This window comes from Pipra filicauda, unplaced genomic scaffold (genome assembly GCF_003945595.2).
Source record: "Pipra filicauda isolate LSUMZ 115617 unplaced genomic scaffold, ASM394559v2 scaffold289_size944018_pilon, whole genome shotgun sequence".
NCBI lineage: Eukaryota > Metazoa > Chordata > Aves > Passeriformes > Pipridae > Pipra > Pipra filicauda.
Window position 1 is genome coordinate 135363 of NW_024104408.1, and position 24957 is coordinate 160319.

General features: G+C 43.5%; 1 protein-coding gene across 1 annotated transcript in view; it reads right to left on the bottom strand.

The window, feature by feature from the left end:
• Window positions 1-22542: 22542 nt before the first annotated feature.
• The window catches only part of WWOX (WW domain containing oxidoreductase), a 493697-nt gene continuing 491282 nt past the window's right edge, over window positions 22543-24957 (bottom strand). Inside the window, exon 9 of the mRNA XM_039382880.1 lies at window positions 22543-23751. Coding sequence (XP_039238814.1) covers window positions 23563-23751 — 189 coding nt within the window. The 3' untranslated portion in view covers window positions 22543-23562. The remainder of the gene's footprint in view (window positions 23752-24957) is intronic.

Below are 24957 nucleotides of genomic sequence, written 5' to 3' on the forward strand. Positions count from 1 at the left end.
AAAGCCTGAATAATGACTTGTTTCAAATATGCAAAGCCAGGGTTTTCTGTGTGTTTCAGATCCTTTCCTGTTTCAGGTTGGTGTTTGGCACAGTGGATGCAATCTCTGCAGCTGTAGCCCATGTCTTAGTCTGTGTGTTTTCTCCAGTGCTGCCCTCCTGGAGAGCCTTGGCCTCTCTAGGATGCTCCTATTCAGAGCTTTGGCATTTATCAGCACAGCCTCCTTGCTGCCCGAGCCCCTTCCAAGCTTGTCCAACTACCCCTTCCCTTGGCGTCTTCCCCATCTCCTGCCCCTTGACAGCTTTTAAAGAGATTTAGGCTTTGCTGTTATTACAGTTGCACTACTGGACTCATGAGTCTGAAGTGTTTAGACACAAATGCCAAGAATAATAACAAACAGTCCTGAGTGCCCTCGGGCTGCAGCCGCAGCTCAGTGACGAGTTTCCAGACTCTGTGTGTGGGAGAAGCTGAAGAGGGGGTCCCTGAGGCCCTGGGCAGGAGGTGGGTGGTGGGTGAGGTGCAGTGTGATGAGGTCTTTGCATGGGATTTGCAGCCATGGCTCGTGGCTGTGAGATATAAAAGAGCCACATGGCTGGTTTTGGGGCGTGTGAAGTTGATGTGAGGTCACCTGGGGCTTTGATGGGGATGGACACTGCCCTGGGAGGGACTGTCGCTCTGCAGTGATGCTGGGGAGCCCACTGCCACTGTTATTTCAAATAAAAAACTCTCCTAGCCTTCTTCAGCAGAGCAAGACAGGTCCTTTTGGCCACTTTTCAGTGTTTTCTGGCAGCTCCTTCCTCAGGGACCTTGCTGTGTTCATGAAGTGTCCATGAAGCCCATCAGCTTGGGTGTGGAGTCTATATTGGGTGGTAGCTACCTACCAGTTACGTGCTGAGTTATTTAATTAACCTCATCAATCTGTCCCTCCGGGCTTGTGATGCTCCCTGAAATCTGGGATTTCAGCACATGCACAGAGCCAGTGAGGTTCACCCCTATCTCTCCTGGTGGTGTTTTTTAAACTTGACCTTGCAAAGTCCACCTCTAGCAAAAGGAAAGCTTTTATCATGACAGTCATCCAAATCTGAGAAACTTATATTAGGTGAAAGGTTGTGGCAACAAACAGCTGCAAATAGTGGTACGTGGTTGTACTGGATGCATGATGGCTGGGGATTTAGAAGAAATATATGGTGATTAGGCCTGGGTGGGAATAGAACCATCTTTCTGTCAAGAAAATTAAAATGGTTTGGAAGTTGTCTATTGGGCCTGGCCTGGCTCAGGGTATGAAGCAATCGTTGGAGCAAAGTGTACACGGATAGTTCTGTTCATTAAACTTTTAGGAAAGGATGTTACCACTGCCTTGCACAATAGTCACAAAAAAAAGTCGGTTTGAGAATGACTAATTGTGGCAGTGGGAGTGTGATACGTGAAACGAGAGCCTCGGGTTGGGAACATTGTTCCAAGACTTTCTGATGGTAGTTTGCATTTTAATGGTTATACTGGCATCTCGTTTTCAGACAAGTTTCTGGAAAAATACTGTGAAACTTTTCTATTTGGAAGTGTAACTTTCTGACAGTAACTCAGCAGTGGTTTGTCCCTTTGCACAGCCTAATGGATCAAAAGTTCAATTTCTGCATAGTCTATTACTTGCATACTCAATAAAATAGGATGCACGAATGGCTTAGCGTTTTTTTTTCTTTTTTTCCCCACTAAATGCAATTTTTCCCCTCAAAGATTACTGAAAATTACTTTTGCAAGTCAGTACGAAGGCTTATCAGTCCAGTGGTGTTCAGATCCCATATTAACTGCCTCACATTACTGTGAACAAGAACTGCTGTAGAAACCAATGGACTAAGAATGTAAAGTACATACTGCTGATGTATGTCCCTGCAGTAACCCTTTCCCATCACAGGTATCTGATAGACTCTTCTTCTACAAACAATTATGTCTTATTTTAAAAAATGTTGTATTGTAGAAATTAAACTTTCCTGATGCTTTGGGGCCACATCAGTCATAGAGTTTGTGACTGGTGAGTACAGAGAGCAAACACTCCCCACTATGGAAACATGTAGAAAGATTGCTTTCACAGCATGCTCAGGGCACATTAAAAAAATTATGTTTCAGCACAAAAGGAAAAGAATCTAGCCTATGTCTGTCAGGCTGCTTTAAATATTTTATTTTGCCTGTCTTCAGAATCAGTGTATCCCAGAAGAAGCCATCCCTTGGGGCTCAGCCCTTCAAGGATATGGCATTCTTCAATCCCATTGATTTTAGTGGAGCTTGAAGGCACTTAATACTTCATAGGCTCAGTCCCAGGCTCTAGAAAGGTTACCCTGTTCATGTTCACCTATTATAGCTGCCAGGAGATCTAATACACTTTGGTTTAGCCAAAAAAGGGAAAGTAGGCAAGTTCACAATAAAAACAAGGAGCTGGTTTTTAATAAAAAAGCCAGTCCCCCATGGGGATAAGTTACCAAGGGATGGGCTCTCCCATCCTATAAAGACTGTACAAGGACTCTATCTTAATTTACCAAAAAAATACTACAGGTCACAAAGACTTTGTGGATTGCATGCAGGAACTGCAAAGCCAAAATCTCCTGTCTGCAGTATGGGACGGACATGGAGGTGAGATGGTATCTGTAAGATTCCTTTGCCCTTAACAAATCTGCACCAATTTCACATATGAGAGCGTATCTGAACGGAAACAAAAACCTAAACCCAAATATTTCAAAAGAACCTCAGTGTTGAAAGATGAAGGGCTTAAAATGCCTGAGTTTTGCTTTCTTGTAGAAAGACAAGTTGTCTTTCTTGTGTGCGTCAATCTGTGTGTGCATCATCACCAGTCACAGGTTTGGTATTTCGTGCAGGGCGTATGTAGACACTCACTAGTTCTTTTCATCCTTATCCCTCAACAAGTAGCCCCAGACCTTATATAGAAAGGCCTCAGATGGTGCAGTGATCTCTGCATGATGTGTTTCCTCCTCGGCATCACTGCCCTGCCCTCTCCCCATCACGCACGGGCTCCACAGATGCTAATGAACACATTTCATGTTCTGACAGGAGGAGGAAACATGAGGAAATGAGGCACGTAGCAGTGAAGGTCAAAAGTTTCCGTTTACTCCTGGTGCCCAGTTTGAGACACCTGAGTCACTCACTCTGGTTTCTCAGAGCTTGGCATCACCTTTGGCAGGTGGCAAAGGGCAGTGCATCACTGGTGGGCTCCTGCTTCCCTGTCCCTGGAGCCAGGGAGTTGGGTTTGGCTACTTCCACCCTCCACAAGGGCATTGCCTCTTGAGAATGGCCACACATTGCAGGAAAACAGCTGCAAAATGCCACAGCACCACTAAAATAGCCCCGTTCTGTTGACCTGGTGCAGCGTGCACAGCTCTTTAAACCATGTAGAGTCACCCTTTACATGCCAGTCAGTTCCCCACTAGTGATCTCTAAGCTGATGGTCTCAGCCAGCTGCTTGTGGCTTGCCATTTGCGTGCAGGGCACGAGTGTTTTGCAAGTGTGGGCAAATTACTGTTGTGTCATCATGAAAGACTCTCTCACCAATAGGCAGAAGGCAGGACAAATATAAGACAGGATGAATGTAAGACACTTAGAAACACTCAAAGATACTGCAGTGGTAACACTGGGAAGAGGGCTCAGTTCTCCAGGGAGCATTCCTTTTCATAAAATCGTAGAATAGTTTGGGTTAGAATGGACCTTAAAGAACATCTAGTTCCACCCCTCCTACTGTGGACAGGGATACCTTTCACCAGACCAGGTTGCTCAGAGCTCTATCCAGCCTGGCCTTGAACACTTCCAGGGATGGGACATCCACGACTTCTCTTGACAACCTGCTCCAGTGCCTCACTACCCCCGCAGGGAAGAATTTTTTCCTAATACCTAATCTAAACCTGCTATCTTTCTTTGAATCCATTCACTCTTGTCCTGCCCCTGCCTCCAAGCTTAGAGGAAAACCAAGAGCTGCCAGTGCCAGACCTTCCATTGGAGCTACAGAGTTACTAGAAGAGGAACTGAAAGTAAACCAAAACCAAACCCCCAAACTCATTTGTTTTATTCCTGGTGTGTATGTTGCATTCCCACTAGAGGAAAAAAAAAAAAGAGGAAGTTCTTTTAACCCATGAATTGGCACAGATAGTCACAGAAGCCAGCAGTATATACCAGTTCAAAAGTGAATAGATGAAATTCATGCAGGCTGTTAAATTCAGTGTTTGTGATGCTCTTCCTTTTGAGGCAGAGCTGTTCCCTCCAGCACTGCTCCTTGTCCCTCCTCCTTCCTTATCCTCCCAGGAATTTGCACATGGCCAGTCAGAAACCAACATCTGGACTGGATGAACTATTAGTCTGATCCACTCTTGCAGTTCTCATGGTCTTAAATTTGCCTGCACAAAAGTGCACACATATCAGTTTGATAATGCTAGTTGCAGCTCGGACAAAAATACAAATATTTCCACACAGAGCGAGACATTGTGCATGCAAAGTAAATTAGTGTGCAGAAGCTACAAAATCAAAGACATGCTGCTGACTGACAATAGTTTGCCCTGAAATAAAAAGTAGGTCTGTCTGTGGGCACAAGGAACATGCTTACTACCTTCCCTCTATCCTACAAAGCTTTTTGGTGAGCGAGAACTGGTCTCGCTCAGGCAATTTACATGAGCGGAAGTGTGACAAACGGGGACAGTCCCTACCTTGAAGTAACAGGCCACAGAAGGGAAGTTTAGCAAAAGCAGGAGTCATTAATAGTCATTCCATCTCGCTCTGTGAAGTTCACTGAGGTTTAATTAAAGCACTGATATGTTTTTGACTGACCTTATTTTCATACCTGATAATCAGTAAACTCATTATAATTTTTTAAGCCTGGTTTCGAATCTAGCTAATTAGCACTCTGTGGGTCAACATCTGAGTTAAATAAAGACATAGAGGAAAACTCCAAGATCTGCATATTTTTGATGCTCCCTGCAAAGGCGAGTGGTCATCAAGTAATTCCACCAGCAGAAGGCTGAGCTGGCACTGATGGGGAGGTGTTTTGAGGTGCTGGGTGAGCACCAGCCATGCAGTGGGGGCAGGACAGGGCTGAGCCTCCAGCTTTGGCAATCAGGGCTTCAAAAATGACTCAGACTGCAGCTTTCTACAGCTGAACCCTTTGAAGCCCTGATCTGTGCAGAGCAGATCTGGTGAAGAGCAGGGCACAGATTTCATAGCTTCTTGCTGCACTTGAAGATAGTATGTGGGGAATGAGTGACAGGACATAGGAGCAGCAGTTTTCAGCATTTCCAAGAGGGAAATGTGACCTTCTCTGTGTTCAGTGTGGTGCTCAGCTGCTCATGGGACAGGCTCCAGGCCAGGCTGGATGGACTTTTCCCTTGTACTCAGCATCCTTTCACCAGTTGACCCTCCTGGACTTCTCCTGCAAAGTACTTAGTGGGCAGGAGAGGTCTAGGGAGGTTGTGCTGCAATAAACACCACCAGATCCTACCGCAGGAGACACAGTGGTGGGCTGGGGAGTGCAAAACCAATGCAGTTAGCTGAGACTTCCAACTAGAAAACTGTCAGGAGGAGAGGGGGACAAGAAGTACCAGGCAAGAGTTGGAGGAGAATATTGAAGGGGGGTCTCTTCTCTTAGAGGAGGGCAAAGAGCAACAACCACATTGGCCAGCAAGTGAGGAACAGTCTGGGCCACATGTGATGCTCCTCTTGTGTTTATATCTGTCCTCATAATTCCCATGCAAAACAAGCTGCTTCCATCTTCAGCAGTCAGGAATCACCAATAGTTTAAATGCTGGGGAGGAAACAAATAATTATAACACTTAGCACCTGGCTTGCACTTTGCACATTGACAGCACTGCACAGCCATCAGCTAATGAACTGAATGAGGTGTTCAATTACACAATGATTGTTAACGCTCAGTTAAAATCTACAAAACTGAGCACCAAATGGTGGAGCTGCAATTTCAGCTGCCGGCTTGTAGGCACTTCCTTCATAATCACGGATGGTGCTTAGCAATACTTAAAACAAACTATTTCTCCTCTTCCACCAGCTTTTCCTGATGTTTGTGTGTAATGGCCTGATCTTAAATGAGCCTCTCCCTTTCTGGGAGCTTGTAAATCTCATGTTGTAAGACCCTGTGCAGTGTATGTGAGGTATGCTAGGCAGGCTGATTTTCTTAGATGAAGGCTCTGTTGCAAGGCTTTGCTGAACCCGTGACATTCATGTAAAAAAGAAGGAAAAAAAAAAGAAAAAAAGACCAGTCTGTAAAGTAACTAGAACTTTCAGCTAACTATTTATATCTATCATAATTGAAACATGACCAAGTCTTGGGTTCCTTTATAACTTAGAATTTGACCAAACCTTCAGCACCTCCGTTTTCCATGCAGACATGCAGACATGCAGACACAGAGTTATAACAGCCACATGATCAGCTGCAAAACTAATGGCTAAAGCGTGTGATAAATTGCATTTATTCCTCACCTTTAGCTCTTTCACCCATATGTTGGCCATCTCCTTTGCCCTGCACACAGTGATCCATTGCCATGAGACTACCTTTCTCGTCCTGTTTCTCCCTGAGAAAGCTGTTTGTGCCTTTCAACAGCCGGCCATAAATCTGCTGCTTCCTTTTCTTCCTGGCACAATCACAGGAGCCCTCCACCCCCAAAGGCAGAAAATTCCCATTGCTGATGAGTCCTGCCCCACTGATTCCCTCTGCACTGCAACTGCTTTTATTTCCTTACATGCACAGGGCAGGCAGGGCTGTCCCCATTGTGATGGCTTTAGTGAGCAAATGGGCTCAGGGGTTCCCTCAGCAGGAGGAATTTATCAGCTCCCATGCTGCCCAAATCCTGCCCATCTTCTCCAGGTGTGGAGGGGCAGGATGTGTATATGATTCACCATGAGTGTGCCAAGATGTATTACACTAATGTACATTCTCCAGATAGAACTGTTTAAAGAAATTCATGCTTCTGTCTCTGCAAGCATCACTTTATCCTCAATTTTATGATTCTAGATGATAAAACTGTACAGAAGTGTAACTGGATGCTAGTTCCTTCCCCTAACCCAGTTTGCACTGAATCAACAACATTTTCCCCTGTCTTTTGCTCTGGTTGCAGAGCACCCAGAGTACAAGGTCATCGGGGGGAAGCATACCCTTGCCTATTTATGTGAAGAGGCTTTTTGATGGCTTAAGAAGCAGAATAAGATGGCTGATGCTAGGAAGGTTAACAGGGAGCTTCACATCTGGGTGAATGAGAGCTCCTAAGAGGAGGCTTGATGCCTCCAGCCATCGCAGTGGCAGCGTGTGGGGAGTGATACCTGTCTCGTATCAAATGACCTTTATTCAGATCAGCCATTGCATTGCACCACGCATGTGTCTGGTCTTTCTTTTCTGGACACAGTGTGGAATTTGTTAGATGTTCCTTCAGCAGTTATCCCTAAGGGACTGAACAAATTTTACAGTCACGGGAAGGGAAAGTAGTAGGAGCTGCCAGGTTAAAGAAAGAAAAGATTTTTGAACTTGAGCTACCAAATCTGAGGGCAGGTATAACAAAGTAGAAGTACCCTCTGCCTCTCAGAGAGGCATTAGCAATTTGCAGACTCTAAAGACACACAGTGCTGTGTTTGGACTGAGACATCTGCACGCACTAGAGCCCTGCAAGACCTCAAAATATTGCTGCTGTAGTGAAGCATTTATGGCATTTGAAGAAAGAGACCGGGACAAAAAACTCCAGGAGTCTAATCCTGGCTCTGATAGTGAATTACGGTGTGACTCTGAGCAAAAAATTTGCCTTGCCTTTCTGTGGGCGTTCAGTTTGTGTGACTGCAAAGTGGGTACCACAGGACTCACCTGCTGCCCAGGTGAGCTGGCAGGCATGATGAGTTCACCCCCAGGCTTTCTGTCTGCCTGCCAGTCCCCTGTTCCCTTCATTCTGCCCTTGGAGCAAATTTCCAGAGTCCCAGCCCCACACATAGTCAACACCCTCCCAAGGCACTGCAGCCCTCCTGTCCACCTCCCTCACAGAGCCCCTGCCAGCCCCAGCCACTCACAGGGTCTCATTTTCTCCCTGAGATTAGGTTTCCTTCCAATGCCAATGGTGCCACTTTCCACACTCACCTTGCACCAGGCTTCCCACACCAAGTCAAACAGGGCAATATTCCCACTCACTGATCACAAAGAGCTCCAAGGTGAACGATGCTTCGCCCTCCTGCTATGTGTACTCACCACAGTTTGTAAATATAGCTCTGGAAAATCATTCATTAATTAGTTGAAATTGCATTAATATAATAATGGAAGTGATTTTTTTTTCTTCTGGGCTGAGGGAATAAACAACACTCCTACAAGAGCCTTTTACAGAACAAAGCAATGGAAGCAGCAGAGAAGATGGTGCTTTTAATGAAATGTGTATATTTACTTGTAAAAATGCACTATGGATGCATATGCCAGGTTATAAACAAAGGGCTGAGAATCTGTCTGATCAGCAAGTCTATGACTAGCTACTAATTAGGTGTATCTCATTTAGGAAAACCCACTTGGCTGCCTGAGTTTTGTCTGGGGGGGGACGGGACAGGAAAGCAGGAGAAGGCTGTGCAGGAGGAGCAGCAAGAATGATGAGACAAAGCGAGTTTGAAGTTAGTTTCTCTCATCCTCTACCTCAGACACGAAGGCCAGACCCATTAGCATCTATTCCAATGCACTGTGGTTTTTAACTTTTCCCTTTTCCGTCTTGGACTTTTTCACTGTCTGCTAGCACAGCACAGGGAGAAACCCCTTTGGGAGAGGGATGCGTGACTGGACTGGGCTCCTGAATGCAAATGCTGTGGGGCCAAGGTCCAACCCTCTACAGGTCAAGGCACCAACACATGTTTTAGAGACAATTGTAAGCAGTTGTAAGCAAAGCAGCCCTCCTCTTGGCGCTTGTGAAGAAACAGAGCACAGTGCAGGCGTCAACCACACGTAAAACAGTCCTTGAAAAAAAAATTGTTCTTCATAAATGAGACTTTCTTGGCTATGATCATTAAAATAAATGGAAGCAAAGAGATTAATAATGAAGTACCCCAAGCAAATCAGACAACATAGCCTGTCTCCCATCCATTTCAATCTGAAATTCATTTTGGCTCGTGCATCTGAGTCTGAGTGAGTTTTCCTGACTGATAGATGGTAGCTCACATCCAGGTATTATTTTTCTTCTTATTTTTACACTCAAAGGGTTTTAGAAGGCATGGTTTTGGAAATACCTATTGTCTGAGCCCAAAAATATATAGGTGGTTTCTAAATTGATTTTTTAGACAGATGCTATTTCCATTTCATTTCACTTGAGCAGAAGAAGTTATCTGTTCAGTTATCTTACTGGCTGTGACAAACAACAGTAAAATACCAAAGGAAAAAAAAAAAAAGGGAAGAGTTGATGACAATTTTATACCTAGACAAAGAGATAAAAGTAAAGGCATCCACTTTTCCTTATACACCAAATTCAGTGTGAGACCACGATGAACATTGTGGCAGGAACCTGGAGCAGCATCTTCCCATGTGCTTAGCACACGAATAACCAGAGTCAGAGCGTATCCCCACGTGCCCGTGGTTGGGCACATGCTGAAGCACTTTGCTCTGTGGTGTTAGCAGATGTTTTGCAGTCCTGCACCCCACTCCTTTGAAACCTGGATGCTGGATCTGAAATCTGGACCATCCGTGACCCCTTTGCTGCGATGAGCAGCAGTGCCCAGCCCTTCCCTGCTGTCGGAGGAAGGAGACGTGGCTGTCAGTGACCCCCTGCAGGGGTGGGGACTGCTCTGGGGCAGAAATAACCCTCCCTTGAGCATCTTCCAGCCCTGCTGCAAAAGACATCTGGTTTGGAGAGGGCTGCAGGGCTGCTCCCTGCTCAGCTGAGAGGTGGGAGGGCGTTCTGGGAGGTGACTCTTTGGCTGAATTCCTGCCGAAAGGATTCCACTAATGCGGCCGGGATCGCACCGCTCCATTAATGGTGTGGCAGGGCTTCCTGAGCCTTGTGCAGGAGTCTTTTTGATATTATTATATAACTCCAAATAAACAAAATAAATAAGTGATACCACTTACATGCTAGACTGGTAGGTGCAATGGAAAAAGCAAAGATGGATGGATAATATCACATTTTAGCCTAACAGCTGTACAGTTTCATGTTATATTTACACTGGTATTTAGCTGCATCAGTATCAGAATATTAAAATAATTTTTTAAAGATCAAGAATTAAACCTAGATTTCATTATTATTCAGAGCATACAAATTCACAGACCAGTTGTATTAAACATGATACAAATATCATACTGTATGTAATGGTACTTGCACTAATTGCACATTCTGGCACATTATGGGGTAATGATGCTTGAAGTTACCAAACAGTTCAAAGATCAAAGGCCACGCAGTCAAAGATTTTAAAACAAACCTCCTGATATGTGAATTTATGATAATGTACTAAATTTGACCTCTTCCCCTCATATAAATAACTACATATAATTATATAATTATATAATAGTAAGCCTGTAGTCCCACAGCAATTACAGAGTTATTCCATGGGTATCTGAGCCCTGATAGGGGTGGGGATACCCAGCATCGCCCCCTGTCTCCCATTCTGCATCTCTAACTTTCCATTGATTGCCTAAGTGAAGATATCCTGAGCTTTCCGTGTCTGTTTTGCCACGGATTTCACCAAGGCTCTACTTTTATCTCTAGTTGCTGGTTCTGTTTAATTGGTAGTTTGCAGATAATAGAAACACAGAGGAATATTATTCATTCATCTTCAAAGAGCTGGAAGCTGAGAGAGTCTGGTGGGGCACCCAGGAAACCTTGCAGAAGACTGAAATGGCAAGGCAGCATTTTTATCACCGTCCTCATTCAGAAAAAGAGAGAGAGAGAGCAAGAAAGAGCGAGGCAGCCTGATCAGGAGCCAAAAGGAGATGATTATGTGGTTATCCAGAGGGATTCTTTCTATTACTTGAAAAATCAGAGTGCAGATTTAGAGAGACAGGTTGATGTGCTCGGGAAGATCAATGAATATGAGAGGTTCATTGATGGCATATGCTTGGGTTTGGACGGAAGTGGCAGGTTCAGAGGCAGTGACAGCAGAAGGGAAGGAAAGAGCTGGTGGTCAGTGGCATGTCCTGGGGGCTGCCCTGTTAAGCAGAGGACCCTTCCCAGTGAGAAGAGCTGGCACCAGGGCCTTGGAGCAGCAAAGCTGAATGAGATTGCAGCCACAGATGTCAAGGAGTGGAATTTCAAGAACAGGTTTGTCTGAGAGAAGCTCTGTTGGAGCTTCAGGGATGCTGCTGGTGGGGAATGGTGAGGTGGGGGGCTCAGCAGTGCCCTCGGAGACATCTGCAAAAGGCAAACAAAAAAACTCACAAAATACTCTCAGTTTCCCAAGGGGTGAGAGGCTCTACATATGTAAATGTTTACTCACTTGGTTCTTTTATTAAACCACCTTGCAAACCCTTGCCATGAATAGTTTTAAGACACTCTCCTGCTCTCTGCAACCCTTTTGTTTACCCTGGTCTGCAGTCACTTCAGCACCCTCACCCAGCCCTTTGTCAGCCAGCAAAAGCACTTGGTCCTGCTTTCCTGCAGAAAAGACCGTCCATCTGTTACGCATTGATAGAGGGAGCTGCTGAAGATAGAACGACTAGAAATATTTTTCTTGGCAAGTAGGAAGAGGCTTGGAATGAAAGCAAGTTAGGGACAATAAAGATAGCCAGGAACTCTGGAGCACCGACCTCCAGATGCATCCAGAGTCATCAGGGAAAGTATATCAAATGTTAACAAATATTGGGAGCCAAGAACTAATTTTAAGGAGGACTGGAAGATATTCTTGTTAGTTCAGTGAACATTTTAAAGTAATCACGGCAGTTTCTAACATCATGGAGCATTTTGCCTGTTTGTTTCACCTACTATTTTTTGCAGATTTCAAAAATTTAGAAAGCTAAAATCATGGATTCTTAACTTAGGGCAATCAATAAACCCAGGAAATTTATTTTCCAAATGGTTAATGGTTTATAGGAGTTTCTGTCTCTATTTTGTATTTTAATAAGCCGTGACAACGTGCAGTGATTTAAGTAAGGCACACACTTAAAGGCAGTGTGCAAATAAGTTTTGTGATGGCCACCAATGTGATTTGAGAAAGTTAGCTGTGGTTGCAGATTTAACTATGGGGTTGTTTTAGGAGTCCTTTAGGAGATCCATTTGTATGCACTTTACTGTCAAGCCCTTGTATATGAGTGGGTGCTTCAGAACAAACTGGAATAGGTTCAGTACTGAGCCTCTGACCTGGTCTCTGTACATCTAAATTGTCAAACTGAAAGGCATATGTGATAAAAGAACATAAAGTTCTATGCTAAATCTAATGTATAAAATAACTAATCAGGTGAGCAGGAATCCAACAAAAATATTAGCAGGGGAAAAATGGAGACAAAGGATGAAGAACTGTATTTCTTTATTTTATTTCTTTCCTCATCTGAGGACAAAAGTGCTGGGTGGCCTCAGTCAGAGGGCATAATGATGGTGGGGTAGAGGAGAAAGTAGTAAAAGTAATAGCCATGGTCAGGCCCAGAATTATGACCCAAGTGATTCAGCAATACTCAGATTCCAGGGGATTTAATTTAACTGGGAGGAAAAAAAAAAGCATTTAAAAGGAAATCATATATTAAAGTGTCTATGTGCATCCAAATGTGTATGTGTGTATATATTTATATAAACACATACTTGTACGTGTATATCCATATGTTCATGGACTGTGCCTGTGAACACAGATCTGTACAAAATATATCATTAACCTTCCATTCAGGAGTAACAGCATCCATGTGAACAACTGCTCTGCAACTGAGAAAGTGTTTGAGTGTTGTAAATTGCCAAAGGGTTTAAAAACCAGGGGACTGATATAAAAATTAGGAAATTAAGAGCAATCAGATTATTCAGACGGAACTATTGTATTTCATTCTAAGTGCAGTAAACATATGGATTACTCAGCCAATAAGACCAGTGAGGCTTGTGCTCTGGAAAAAATGATTTCTTTTATTTTTTTTGTAATTTCTGCTCATTCATGGACATAAACCAAATATTCAGCTGACTGACTGACCAATTTGCCAGTAAAAGTTTGAAGTGTCGTTCAATTGAACATCATGAATGGGTTTTTTACTCCTTTATTTATTTTGAAGACAAACTGTGGTAGTTATTTTCTGTGTTTGTTAAAGTCTGCCTGCTTCAAGGGCTCCATGTAAAATTTACACAGTGAAATAATAAGCTCTTGTAAAGACTTATTTTATGTCCTAAGCCCTCCCTATGGCATGTCAGTCCAGCAGTGCATGAGTTCTGGGGTGAGCATGGTCGGTGCCTTTGATGGGCTCTGCAGGGTGTAAGTGTGAGCACCTATTTGTGCAATGGCATTTTGAGCTCTGGTTTTGGGCACTTAAGCTGTTTTAGTACTTCAACAAACAGGTCACCGCCTTGGTTTCAGCTTTTGGGGGTTCTTGCCAACCCAGACACGGATGAGAGCAAGGCAATAGTTCATAGAGGGTGTTGGTAAATCCCAAGAACATCTGGGGACCAGGTCAGAGAAGTGCCAGTGTGACCCACAGCTTTGCCCTTGCACCTTGCTCTGCTGACCCAGAGAAGGAGCAGGGGAAATGCTGCCATAGGGGTGCAGGCAAGATTGCTGCTGTACCTCAGCCACCCATGGACACTGCCTGATGTGCTTGGGCTCTTGGTGAAGAGGGGTTTGCCCTGGAAACTGCCAGCTATGACCTATAGAAAGGTATGACATACTCAGCTGAGGTGCTCTTTGAGATTATCCTACAGGGGAATGGATAGCTGGGATTTAGCCTGGAGTTGTGCAAATGAAGTTGGGCAAATCCAAGATAAGTGTGAACCAGGCAAGATGGTATAAAGGTGCTGGAAAAGGAATAAAAAAGCTGTTCTCTGGTTCATCTGTGGTGGTGCCATGATTGCACTCTCAAGTGTGAAAATCTTGGTGAGGAGACAGCAGACTTCCCTTTGTGTGCATTGATGTGCAGCAAAGTTACTGCAGAACAGGCCTGGTTTGTTCACCAGCACAAAGCAAAGCCACGAGCACAGGGGTGATGGCAGAACACGTGGGTCTCTCTGCATTGCCTGTATTTACATAAAGAAATTTCACTTCAGTTAAAGCTTCCTTGGGAATATGCGGGGGCCGGGAAGGGGGGAGCTCTGCAGTGGAGGATGCTGTCTCAGCCTTATATAAATACCTGTAGAATTGCTCAAATAGTTCATTAGTAGCTTATGAGTTTGTGTGCTTGCATTCCTCGCCAGCTCTAATTGCAAGGATGTTGATTCGCATTGCATCCGAGCGGAGCCGGTGAACAGATTCTCTGCTCTATTGCACCATTAAATGAGGTGTTACTGTGTTTGACTCGAGCTGAAAAGGATCCCTTCCCAGTTAGTAAAGAGACCAGCTTGGGCTGACCTAGCTGGGGACAGATTTCCTTCCAAATCACAGAGAAGTCCTCCTGAATATGAGATGTTAATTGTGGCAGGAATTAAGGATTAAACAGTCATGGCTTCAGGTTACTAGTGGGAACTGAAATCAGGATTACAAAGGAAACTGGGCCATGCCCTCACAATGCTATTACCCCAGTTCTCGAATCTAAAAAACCTTAGAAACTCATCCTTGGTGACCAATAAAAACTAGTCTAAATTGTGCTTACTGAGGCCTGAGGAAAAGAGTCATAATTGTGCAGCCACAGTTTGGACACCTTTCAAAGCAGAAGATAACATCAAGGGTGAAACAGTGAAATTCAGCCCTGATTCATACCTTCTGCAACCTTTATTAGTGCATTCTGCAACCTTTATTAGTGCAAAGGCCACTACGTCACCTCTTGTCTAGCAGAGTCAGACCCCACACCAGAGTCAGACACTCACACCTCGAGTCACTGCAAAGAGAGGACATACCTTGCAAAAGCATTTCCCCCTGGGCACAGAGGCAGAGAAATCCCTGGGTGAGTTCAGCCTCAAGCCTGGAGTTCACCTGGATGCCCCCGTGGCACCCACTGATGGGCTCAGCGTGAGGGCAATGACCCCCATCCACGTTCTTGAGGGAGATGCTCAGATGGGCTAAATATTTATGATGGTACAAAACCCCCGTACCTGACCCCAGAATACAAAGCCATAGAAATGAAAGGGGAAAAAAAGAAATTCTGTGGATTAAATTTATTACATAGTAGCACATACTTAATAACCAATTAAAGCCAAGATTTATTGGGAGCTAAATTACATTTGTATTATAAATAGAACTAGAATATACTGTTACAGAATAAAAGCAAAACATTTTAGCATTTAATATTGTAAAAGACAAAGCAATCTAATGGACCCTAAATGTTAATGGGTGTAAAGATTTACACTTTAATTGCATTTTCAAGTCATCTTATTTTACAGTGCTCTCTTTTCTATGTACATAGAAATCAACAATGTGCTGCAACATTATACTTAGTAGCGGCAAGACTGACTTAAGGAAACCTGTTGTTATAGGCAAGATCAGTTTATTATGTATAAATCCTTGCAAACATTTTAATTGAAATGAGCAGTGGACTTTCACTGACCTTGGCTGCATGTATGTGAGACCTTCATAGCAAATTAAGCTGGTGAAAACTGTGTGTGAGAAGCCAAGAAGGGAGGGAGTGGTAAGAAGGCAATTTCTATATGTAAAGCCAAAAAATAAACTATATTAGATTTAGGGATTTGCTTTATGGCAGGTAAAAAAACCGCAAAACAACCCTAGCAAATGATGAAACATGAAATTATATCTGATTAAATTATTAAATAATAATATTGTATTTATTAAAGTATTATTAGCTATGATCAATTTGGGGATGACATCTGAGGTTGGCATTTTAGGACTTGCTTTCATAGCATATAGAAATGTCACAAACTTCCCAGAAACTGATTTTTGTGCTCATAAAATTTCTCTTCCAGTTTGTGTTACCGCTTCAAGATTCACAAGCTGAGTTACAGTTACAGATGAATCTAACTCATATTACATTTGAAAAAATAAATGTGCACTAAAAGTAATTAAAGCATGTTGGTTCATGAATAATACACCATTTTACTACTATTTGCCGAGTATAATGAGACAAGCTACTAAATTGACAATGAATGCTCTATTATGTGATTGCCAACTGTTTTATAAGATATTGAACAGATTCATTTATTCTATCATCATGTGCATTATCAAGCTATTGCTTTTTAATAAATTAATTTCTCCTGCGTCTCTCCAGAGCCTTACTTTGAAATCTGGCTGAAGGCATAAATGAAATTAATTCTGTGGTCTGGGTTTAAGTGCCAGCGCCGGGTGACTCGCAAACACCGCGGCGCAGTTGGCAGCCGAAGCACGGGGGGATTTCTCTGGGTGGCCGCGGCAGCGCCGGCCCCGGCGGAGAGGCTTAATTGCGACGGCAAGGAATTCCTCCTAATAGCCAGCTGACAGAAACAGTCGCCCCTGCAGGGTAGGGCTCTCTGACAGCTCTTGTTTATCAGGGGCTCTCCTTGCCAGTCATCCCCTTTCCCCTGCCCTTCACCCCCACCCACTAACCCGCCGTAAATTGACCCTTTAATTGTTCGGCAGCCTAAACCTGGTGACACCAGCCATTGACTGCGAAGCAGCGCTTAATCCCTGGTTGGGTGATAGTGTCATTAGGAAAGTAATGTGACTGCGGGGAAGAATCTCCCATCTCGGCTTCGGGCTGGGTTGGGAGGATTATCTGTGAGCCCAGGGCTGGGGCTGAAGCAGCGCGTACCGTCCATGCAGCCCCGATGCTGCCGAGCTATTTCGCTCGATGGTAAACAACTTCTAATTGCGGCTGTTGACAGGACTCACTGTGTATAACTAACCTTGCTGCAATGTTATTATTTCTGAAGGGAGCCTTTCTCCATATTTTTAACAATAAGTCTGACAGGTGTCATATTAAAAACAGGGCTTAATTCTAATGCAACTATTCCCACCCGCCTTTCCCTTCTCATTTTTGTGCCTCTGTAATGCATGAATTTCTCCTGCTCATAAAGATTAAAGGAACAGCTTTGCTGGAAGGAAAATACTGGTTTGTTTGTAGTCCGGGTACATCTGAGATGGTCTCAGCACCAGCTCCCTTTCTCCTCTCTTCTCCAGCCACGCTGGCTCAATGCTGGGAGGAAAGAGAGGAAGAGAAATAAAGCTTTCCCTGGGATGAGAGGTAATTCAGTATCCATTGAAGCGAAATTTCAGGCTTCCTTTGAACTGTGACCCGCAGCCACCGGCCGGGCGCTCCGTGGCTGCTCGGCCTGTGATGCATGGCTGACTGCTGTCCACCAGAGACCCAGCCCAGGCCAGCAGTTCACTTACAAGTTTACACTGGATTTAAGTCAAAATGCTAAAACGCTGGTGTTCAATCACTGCTAACTGTGTGCTCGGCAGACAGCTCCCAGCAGACTCTGTGCTTGTAAAATCCAATACGCCACATAAAGTAAGGGTTTATGGAGGTGCGAGGGGTTTAGAAGACTTTTTTTTTTTTCCCCCTTCCCTCTTGCTTGTTTTTTTGTGATGCTGCTTTTCAGGTGCCCGGGATGGCTTCAGCCTTGTCCCATCCCACACAGGCAGCAGGCCAAGGCACAGAGGGCTGCACATGGAGAGGCACTATCCATTTCCATAACCTTCCCCTGTCTCTCCCGCCCTTCCTCTCAGACTGCCTGCAGAAGGCAAAGTCCATTTTAAGGCCATTAGTTCCATGTTGATGTGATGATCAGTCAGGAGCAGCGTGGCTCCCATGCACTCACTTTTCTCTGTCCTCCCTTTGCAAAAAGCTTACACGTTTCACGCCCGCGAGCATCACACACGCTCCTCAGTCCCCGCTAAGAACATGACAGAGCTGCTCAAACTGCTGCTGCAAAGGGCTAACACCAGCTCAAGGAAAAGTGTGCCTGCTTTGCCAGGAGGGATCACAGAAATCCAATGTACAAACCCCCTAATTTAGCCTGTGCTCACATATCTGAGGGCACTGCACCAGACCTGTGTAAGGTTTCTGTATGAACAATGTGCACAGTGCAGATCAGTCCCAAGAGCATTAACTAATGTTCAATTTTTACAACAGTTCTTTTAAAAGAGTGAAGATAACCAGTTAAAATAGTTTCACCAGACGTTTGGTGATCTGTTCCGTACTCCCTTAAGGTAGATGATTTTCTGTGACTCAAAAAAAAAATATATATTATTTCTTCCTCCCTTTTTTTTTTCTTCCCCCTGCATAAGCAACTGCCCAGCAAATTGATAAGAGCCCTTTTTAATTAGATAGTGAAGTTGTATGGGTAATGTTCCATATAAAAGCTCTGTAAAACACAGCAGAATTAATAAAATGACTGCTTCTCATTTAATTCAGGTCCTCCAAAGGGATCCATATGTCTTGCTTTGGTCTGTTTGTAGTACTTCTCTCCACCACCCAGCCACGAATTGATTAAAATCACATTCCTCACTTAAAACTGGAGCCCAGTTGGTAAGAGATACTGGATAGTAATTAAGGTCTGTGCACAGACACATGAACCCCCATAAAAAAAAAAGTACCAAAAGGAATCATTGTGCATCGCTTGGATTATATGCAAACACAGCTCATGTTGACAGCTACCTCTGGATGACTCCATCAGTACACACTTTATCTCCAGCTGTCCAAGTAATTTTCCCAGGATTTCGCCCCTCTTTTTCACTCCTCTCCACACAGATGGATTAGAGCAACAAACGGTTTACATGCTGCACATCATTAGCTATCCTCCCTCACTACCCAGCAGATAACAACTGGGCTCTATCATCAGGACATTCATAACACCTTGACACTTTTACAACTATGCTGTTCTCTGCCAGAGCAATCTTCTCTTTTAAAGCATGAAGCTAATTCACGAAACACCCCTTGGAAAGTACTCTGCAAACGCAACAGGGGTGGGGGAGAGAAGAAAAAGCACAGCCCAGAAAAGGCATCTAGTAAATAACATAGTTAGCAGTGTAGGGGAAAAAAAAAAAATCAAGAGAAAAGCAGCACATTCTTTCTCTCCAAGATACCTCTCTATTTTCCCATTTCCTCTGTCCCATGGTGAAGGACACCAGCAAACAGGCATCTGTCTGCTGTATTTCATTGCTCCCATCACTGTGTCATTCAGGCACCTCCAGAACCTGCTGTCAGCAGGCTGGAGCAGGTAGACAGGGTGGCTGTGCAGGTCCCTGTCTGGATTCTGTGCTCCTGGTGATGTTTTGGCTGCTTCCCAGGCATGGGTTTCACCACAGAACCTCTTTGCAAAGGGACCAGTTGAAGGCTTTGGTCAGTCATGTCTTTACTTCTGGCTACTCTAGTTTTCCTAAACTGCCTCCAGTCTTAAGGAATCTTGACTCTAAAAGATTTGTTAATAAAACAACATTTTCCCTTCGTGTGTTGGGACGCTGCTGCAGATCCCACTCATGCTCAGACATGGGCTTACATTTAGAATAAAACACAAACCTACAGCAGCCACTGGAGATGGAAAGCAATACATTTTAGCTGCATTTTCCAAGCTTCTCAGCATGCTCCCTGCCGCCCCAACCATACATTTTAATGTATAGTACATGCTTGTTTAAAAAAGAAATACATAAGGAGAAAGAGTAATTACCGTAGCTTAAATTCAGCCCGATAAGAAGGGCTTGCACAGTCTGAGCAGCTGTTCCACTGCCATTCAGATTATGAAAATATAATCCTAGAGAACCTTGTCAAGATAAATACAGAGCATGAAATGTATAGGCAATTTTTCCCCAGCCACATATAATGATCAATTCCAAAGCCACAAGTGATACCAAAGGACAAAATAAGATCTGTCTAGACTTTCTCACTTACAAGATATTGATCATTCCAATGGTAAACTGGTTAGTATAAGTGTGTTTGGCTTGAAAGGTCATGAGCTTAACACCTGACAAGGAGTTATTCAACCTTGATATAAGTCAAATTATTGCAATGCTGCTGGAAAGACTTTCTCTAATAAAAATCTCTACCTGGGCTGAGAATATCTGAATTTTGTCTTCCAGGTGTCAAAGGAGAAAGCAGGGAGGGGAAAAAAAAAACAAAAAACAACAAACCAAGACTTGGCATGAGTTTCTGCTGGTTCCCCTCTATGTAATTTTGCAAGTACAGGTCCTAGCAGTCAGTTACTGTCTGGGCAACATCTGCTTTGTGGACAGCACTAGAAGCTGTCACTGACTGAAATGGCACATCCATTCCCCTAAGAGCTTCTGGTGGCTCTTCTATCTCAGCAAGGGAGTTTGCTCACTCGCCTACCCGGACTTGCAGATACAGGGCACCAGTTCAGGGTCCAAAAATCACCATTAAAGTGGGAAATGTTGACTTTGGAAGGAAAGCAGGGGGAAGGGGTCGAGCAACGCCCTGCAGCGTGTGGGTGGGAAATGCTCCACGGCATCGCCTGCCAACACCTCCCAACACCTCCCCTTCAGAAAGTCCTGTGGGGCCTGAGCTGTTCATCAGAGACACAGCCCTTACCCAGCCTCCTCCTTTTTTTATGGGGATAACTAGCAAGTGCTTATTAGGACTATTAGGAGCTTGATGTGAATTTGCTGGATCTTTTCCAAGAACTATAAATACCCGATCTATTTTGCTTTATTCAGTTCTTTTTGTTTTGCTGATATGATACTAGTTAAGGTTAATGGGGTTTGCTTTAATATTAGACACAGGATCGCTTAACTACCTTTAATGAACACTGGAGTCAATGCATTGTGGAGTAATTCACACAGACATTGCCTCAGGTAAATCAACCAGAAAAATGTAAGCCAGTCGAATAAATAAATCTGACTGGCTGTAAATGTGCCAAATTTTACACCAAAATATATTTGAAAGCCAATGGCTTAGCCACATCTAGGATATTAAAATGGAGGGCTTGGAGTCTGTTTCTTTTCAATTGCTTTTCCTTTTAATGTCCCCTGCACATCCCTCCTGTGCTGAAATCAAGCTGAGAGTGCAAGAAAAATTATTTTCACAAGTGTTTCTAATAGAAATAAATGCTGTACAGTTTTGTGCTTTTTCTTTAATTTGGAAAAAGCCTTTTTTTAATACTGGTTATCTCAACACAGAAGCATGAGAGACAAAGAGGAGAACAGAGAGAGGAAGAAGGAAAATGGAGAAAAAAACAGAGAGAAAACAGAGAAAGAGAGAATGAGAGCAAAATAAAAAAGTAAGGAAGAAAAAAACCAGAGAGCAAGTAATTTTATCTACATTGGAGAAAATTATGACATTGAAATTCTAGACAGGGCAATACACTGGTGGCAATAAATATTTATTAACCATAGGGAGCAGAAGAACCCAAGCAACTAATTGAAGTTAGGGGTTAACTTACTTCATACTTGTGCAAAACTATGCTAACATTAAAAGTGCTCTTACCTTGTAACACTGAAATAGGGAGCCATGCACAGAGGAAAAACACTGTCCACCTTCCAGATACTCTTTGAAGGAAGGCAGGCAATCTCTCTGAGTACTGAATTCTCATAAAAGCATGCAATATTTCAGCAATAAGGAATGACAGGGCGTTCATTATTGGTTATTAATGTTTGCCTAAATGGAGCATAAGGCCCAGGCCTTCGGGGGAGTGCAGAGCTCCCAGCATCACTTAATTACTGCCTCTTCTTAACCCAGCAATGCCAAGCTCCAATGCAAAGCTCTGCTGTCGTACACTCCCTGTATTTTAGGAGAGTAATTCTGTTTGGCTGTGAAAAGGAAAAATAATGTGCTTGTGAAGGCTGTTGCACAGGTGACAGAAGTTAATCACTTTTCCCCACAGATAAACTCCAGACAATACAAGGAATTTGACTGTAGCCATTGCTTCAACTTGCAAACCCTTCGACCCATTCCACGAATTTTCAGACATTACACTACACCAGCATCTGGTCTGTGTAGCACAGACTGGAGAAAACTTCTGGGAGACAAGAAAGACCTTTTATTATTCCTCAAAAGGCTGAAAAGATTCTCGAATAGCCCCTTTTATTTTTTTATTCCAAAAATGTTTCAGTGCAGGAGAACGCTCATAAAGATGTGCTGGCCTTGGGGAAGGGGCTGCAGCTAGTACAGGAAGACACGTGGGCAGGATTGCTTATCTGCTGAAGGCTGTTGCTACAGGGATGGCACAGCAGGGCTAAAAAAGGGCCATATATTGTTTATTGCTGCTTTAGGAAAGCCTGTGGCATCAGGTAAGGAAGCAGACAAGTAGGGAGCAGCTGAGGCTGCATTTCAGTAGAAGGGTTAACTCCTGTTCAACAACTAATCCAACGCACTGTGATTGCAAACAAGCAAAGTCATGGAAAGCAGATTGTTAACAATAAAGCATAAATAATAAGGGGATCAAATAAACTTCTATTAACAATGTGTCCTTCTATTTATTTGTTTATATTCTGTCTACAGAAGATGTGATGCTGGACTGAGGATGGCTTAGAACAACCTTCTGGCATGAAGACAGCTACAAAGCACAAAATACAAAAAATGAACTCAGAAAGAAACGAGAAAAAAACAGCGTTTTCTTGGCACCAACAAGAAGCTCTTTATTTTTCCTCAAGTTTTCTTTTCTAAAAAAAAAAAAAAAGTGGAACTAAGACATTTGCAGAAATGAGACAACAAACTTTCTCTTCAGGTGACAATATTCAAGCAAGCATGTTGTTTTATTGAATTTAAATGGAAAGAAAAAAAGAGACAGATTTGGAGTGGGATACAGTATCAGGAGAACTGAGAAACTGTGAACTTTTAAAGAAAAAAAAGCCTCCTTAAAACTGTGAACTGAGAAATGGATGGAAATACCATTTAAACCCCTGATTACACTCTGTGTGTTCTTAACGAGACATCATCATCTTTGCTAACTTGACAGTATTTAGGGAATGGTTTACAACGTATCTTTTATTGTAATCTTTTAAGAAAAAAACAGAAATATTTAATTAGCTGTGACTTTACCATTTCTGTTCAGATGTCTTCTTGCACCTTCTTTTTTCTAGACAGTGCAGATGTATTTGCAGCCAGCAGTCAAGGACAGAAAAGATTTCTTTCCCTAATAATCTTTTGATTTGCCACACCCAATAAAATCCTTGTAGGGAAAAAGAATCAACACAACTACCACCTCCCAATCAATACCTAAAGCCTAACAGACAGTAATTATCAAAATAAGGAGGAAATCCCATATTGGGCTACATACCTACCCATTAATCAAAACAAGAGAAATTATCTGCAGCATTGCTTTTCTAAAATAAGACAAAAGATGCCTCCTTGGGTTACACTTTGAACAGGCTATAATCAAAAGAGGGAGAACCGAGACTAACTAAGCCCCAGGAAGCCGCATTGTCCCTTTAACCCGCAGTATTCCCCATTTCCCATTAGTACTTAACATTTTTCACTATGTTGTGACTGCTATTATTTCATTTAACACTGGTTAATCTGTATCTGAGGTACATGGAAACCCTCTAGATGATAAGATTGGACAGGTTCCAGCGTTGGCAGTTTCCGAGCGTGCACACACTCGTGTGTTTTGATCCTTCCAGGAGCTCCCTGCTATTTGGCCTGCCTGCCAATTCGTTCTTGGATCAGCCTCTCGCTCAGCTCCCAGAGGGCTGTGGCCGTGGCGTCGCCCTGCGCCTCCTGCGAGGGCAGGCAGCGGCAGCAGTTGTTGAAGTACATCCCGCCCAGGCCCTCCAGCTCCGCCGCTGTGGCGCAGTAGACGGTGGTGGCAGCTCCTTGTTGCTGGGATTTTTAAAAAAAAAAAAAAAAGAAAGAAAGAAAGAAAAAGAGAGAGAGAAAAAAAATATATAAATACATGTAGAGATATTTTATCGTTGTAATTTCGACTGCAGCGCTTTGAAGCTGTGTCTTACGAAAGCATCGTGGCTGACAAGGTAACCTGCCCGGTGACAAGGCTGGAGCCCTGCTGAAGGCACTGCCTGCCTCCTGGACACTTATTTACCAACCACCTCAATGAGGCTTTTATTTTTTGTCTTTTCCTTCCCTCTCTTCTTCCCTCAGGAAAAAAGACAATCTTGAACCACAGCCCTAGGATCAGGTTTTTTGCCCCTTTTCAGTAAAAACCTGGATCGGCAGCAGGGGATGCCCAGGCTGTGTTTGGCACCACAACTGCTGAGCTGGGTTTAAAAGCAGCACCTCAGAGCTTCCCTTTACAACACAGAAAGCACTTGCTGTGTGTCTGGGCACCCCCCCTGCCCAGCCCCGACCCGCAGCGCCGGCTGATGGATGGATTTCGTTTGTTTGGGTTTTTTAAACCTCTTGTACAAAATTAACCTGGGCACTCCAATTAAGGCCTATCATGTAAAGTGCAATCGGGAGTGGTGCCAAACCTGCCATGGATCTTTGATCAACAGTTTCACCGTGGCAATTGTCACTGCTGCCATGGAAGGGTGTTTGTCTGCTGCAGGCAGAGATGGGCTGATTTTGCAAAGATGTGAGGCTTTCCACTGGAGTTTTGTTCTCTAACAACCATTCCTTGTAATTCTTTAAGAAATAGAGTGGGTAGATTAGAGGCTTTTGTGGATCAGAAGGTATTTTTTTTTTATTTTTCTTGCTTTTTAAAAATTTTTCTTCTTTTTTTTTTTCCCTTGCCCTTTCCCTTTTTTTTTTTTTTTTTTTTAAATACCAAGTGAACAGGAAGAATGGATTTCTCTGAATTTCTCTAACAGAAACATGGAGATGGAGGCCACAGGGTTGGGGCAAGAACCCTGGCACAGGCAATGGGCTACTCCCTGGCACAGATTAAAAACAACAGAGCCAGAACAGCTGGAGAGAGGGCAAGAAGCTAGTTTGCTTTGTAAACTATAATTAAAAATAATAGGTGAGAGCTCATAGCAAAACACAACACTAATTTAAAACCGATAGAGTTTATCTGGCATCTTATGATTATTTATGTACATCTTAGTCCTTTCTGTGGTAACTAATTAT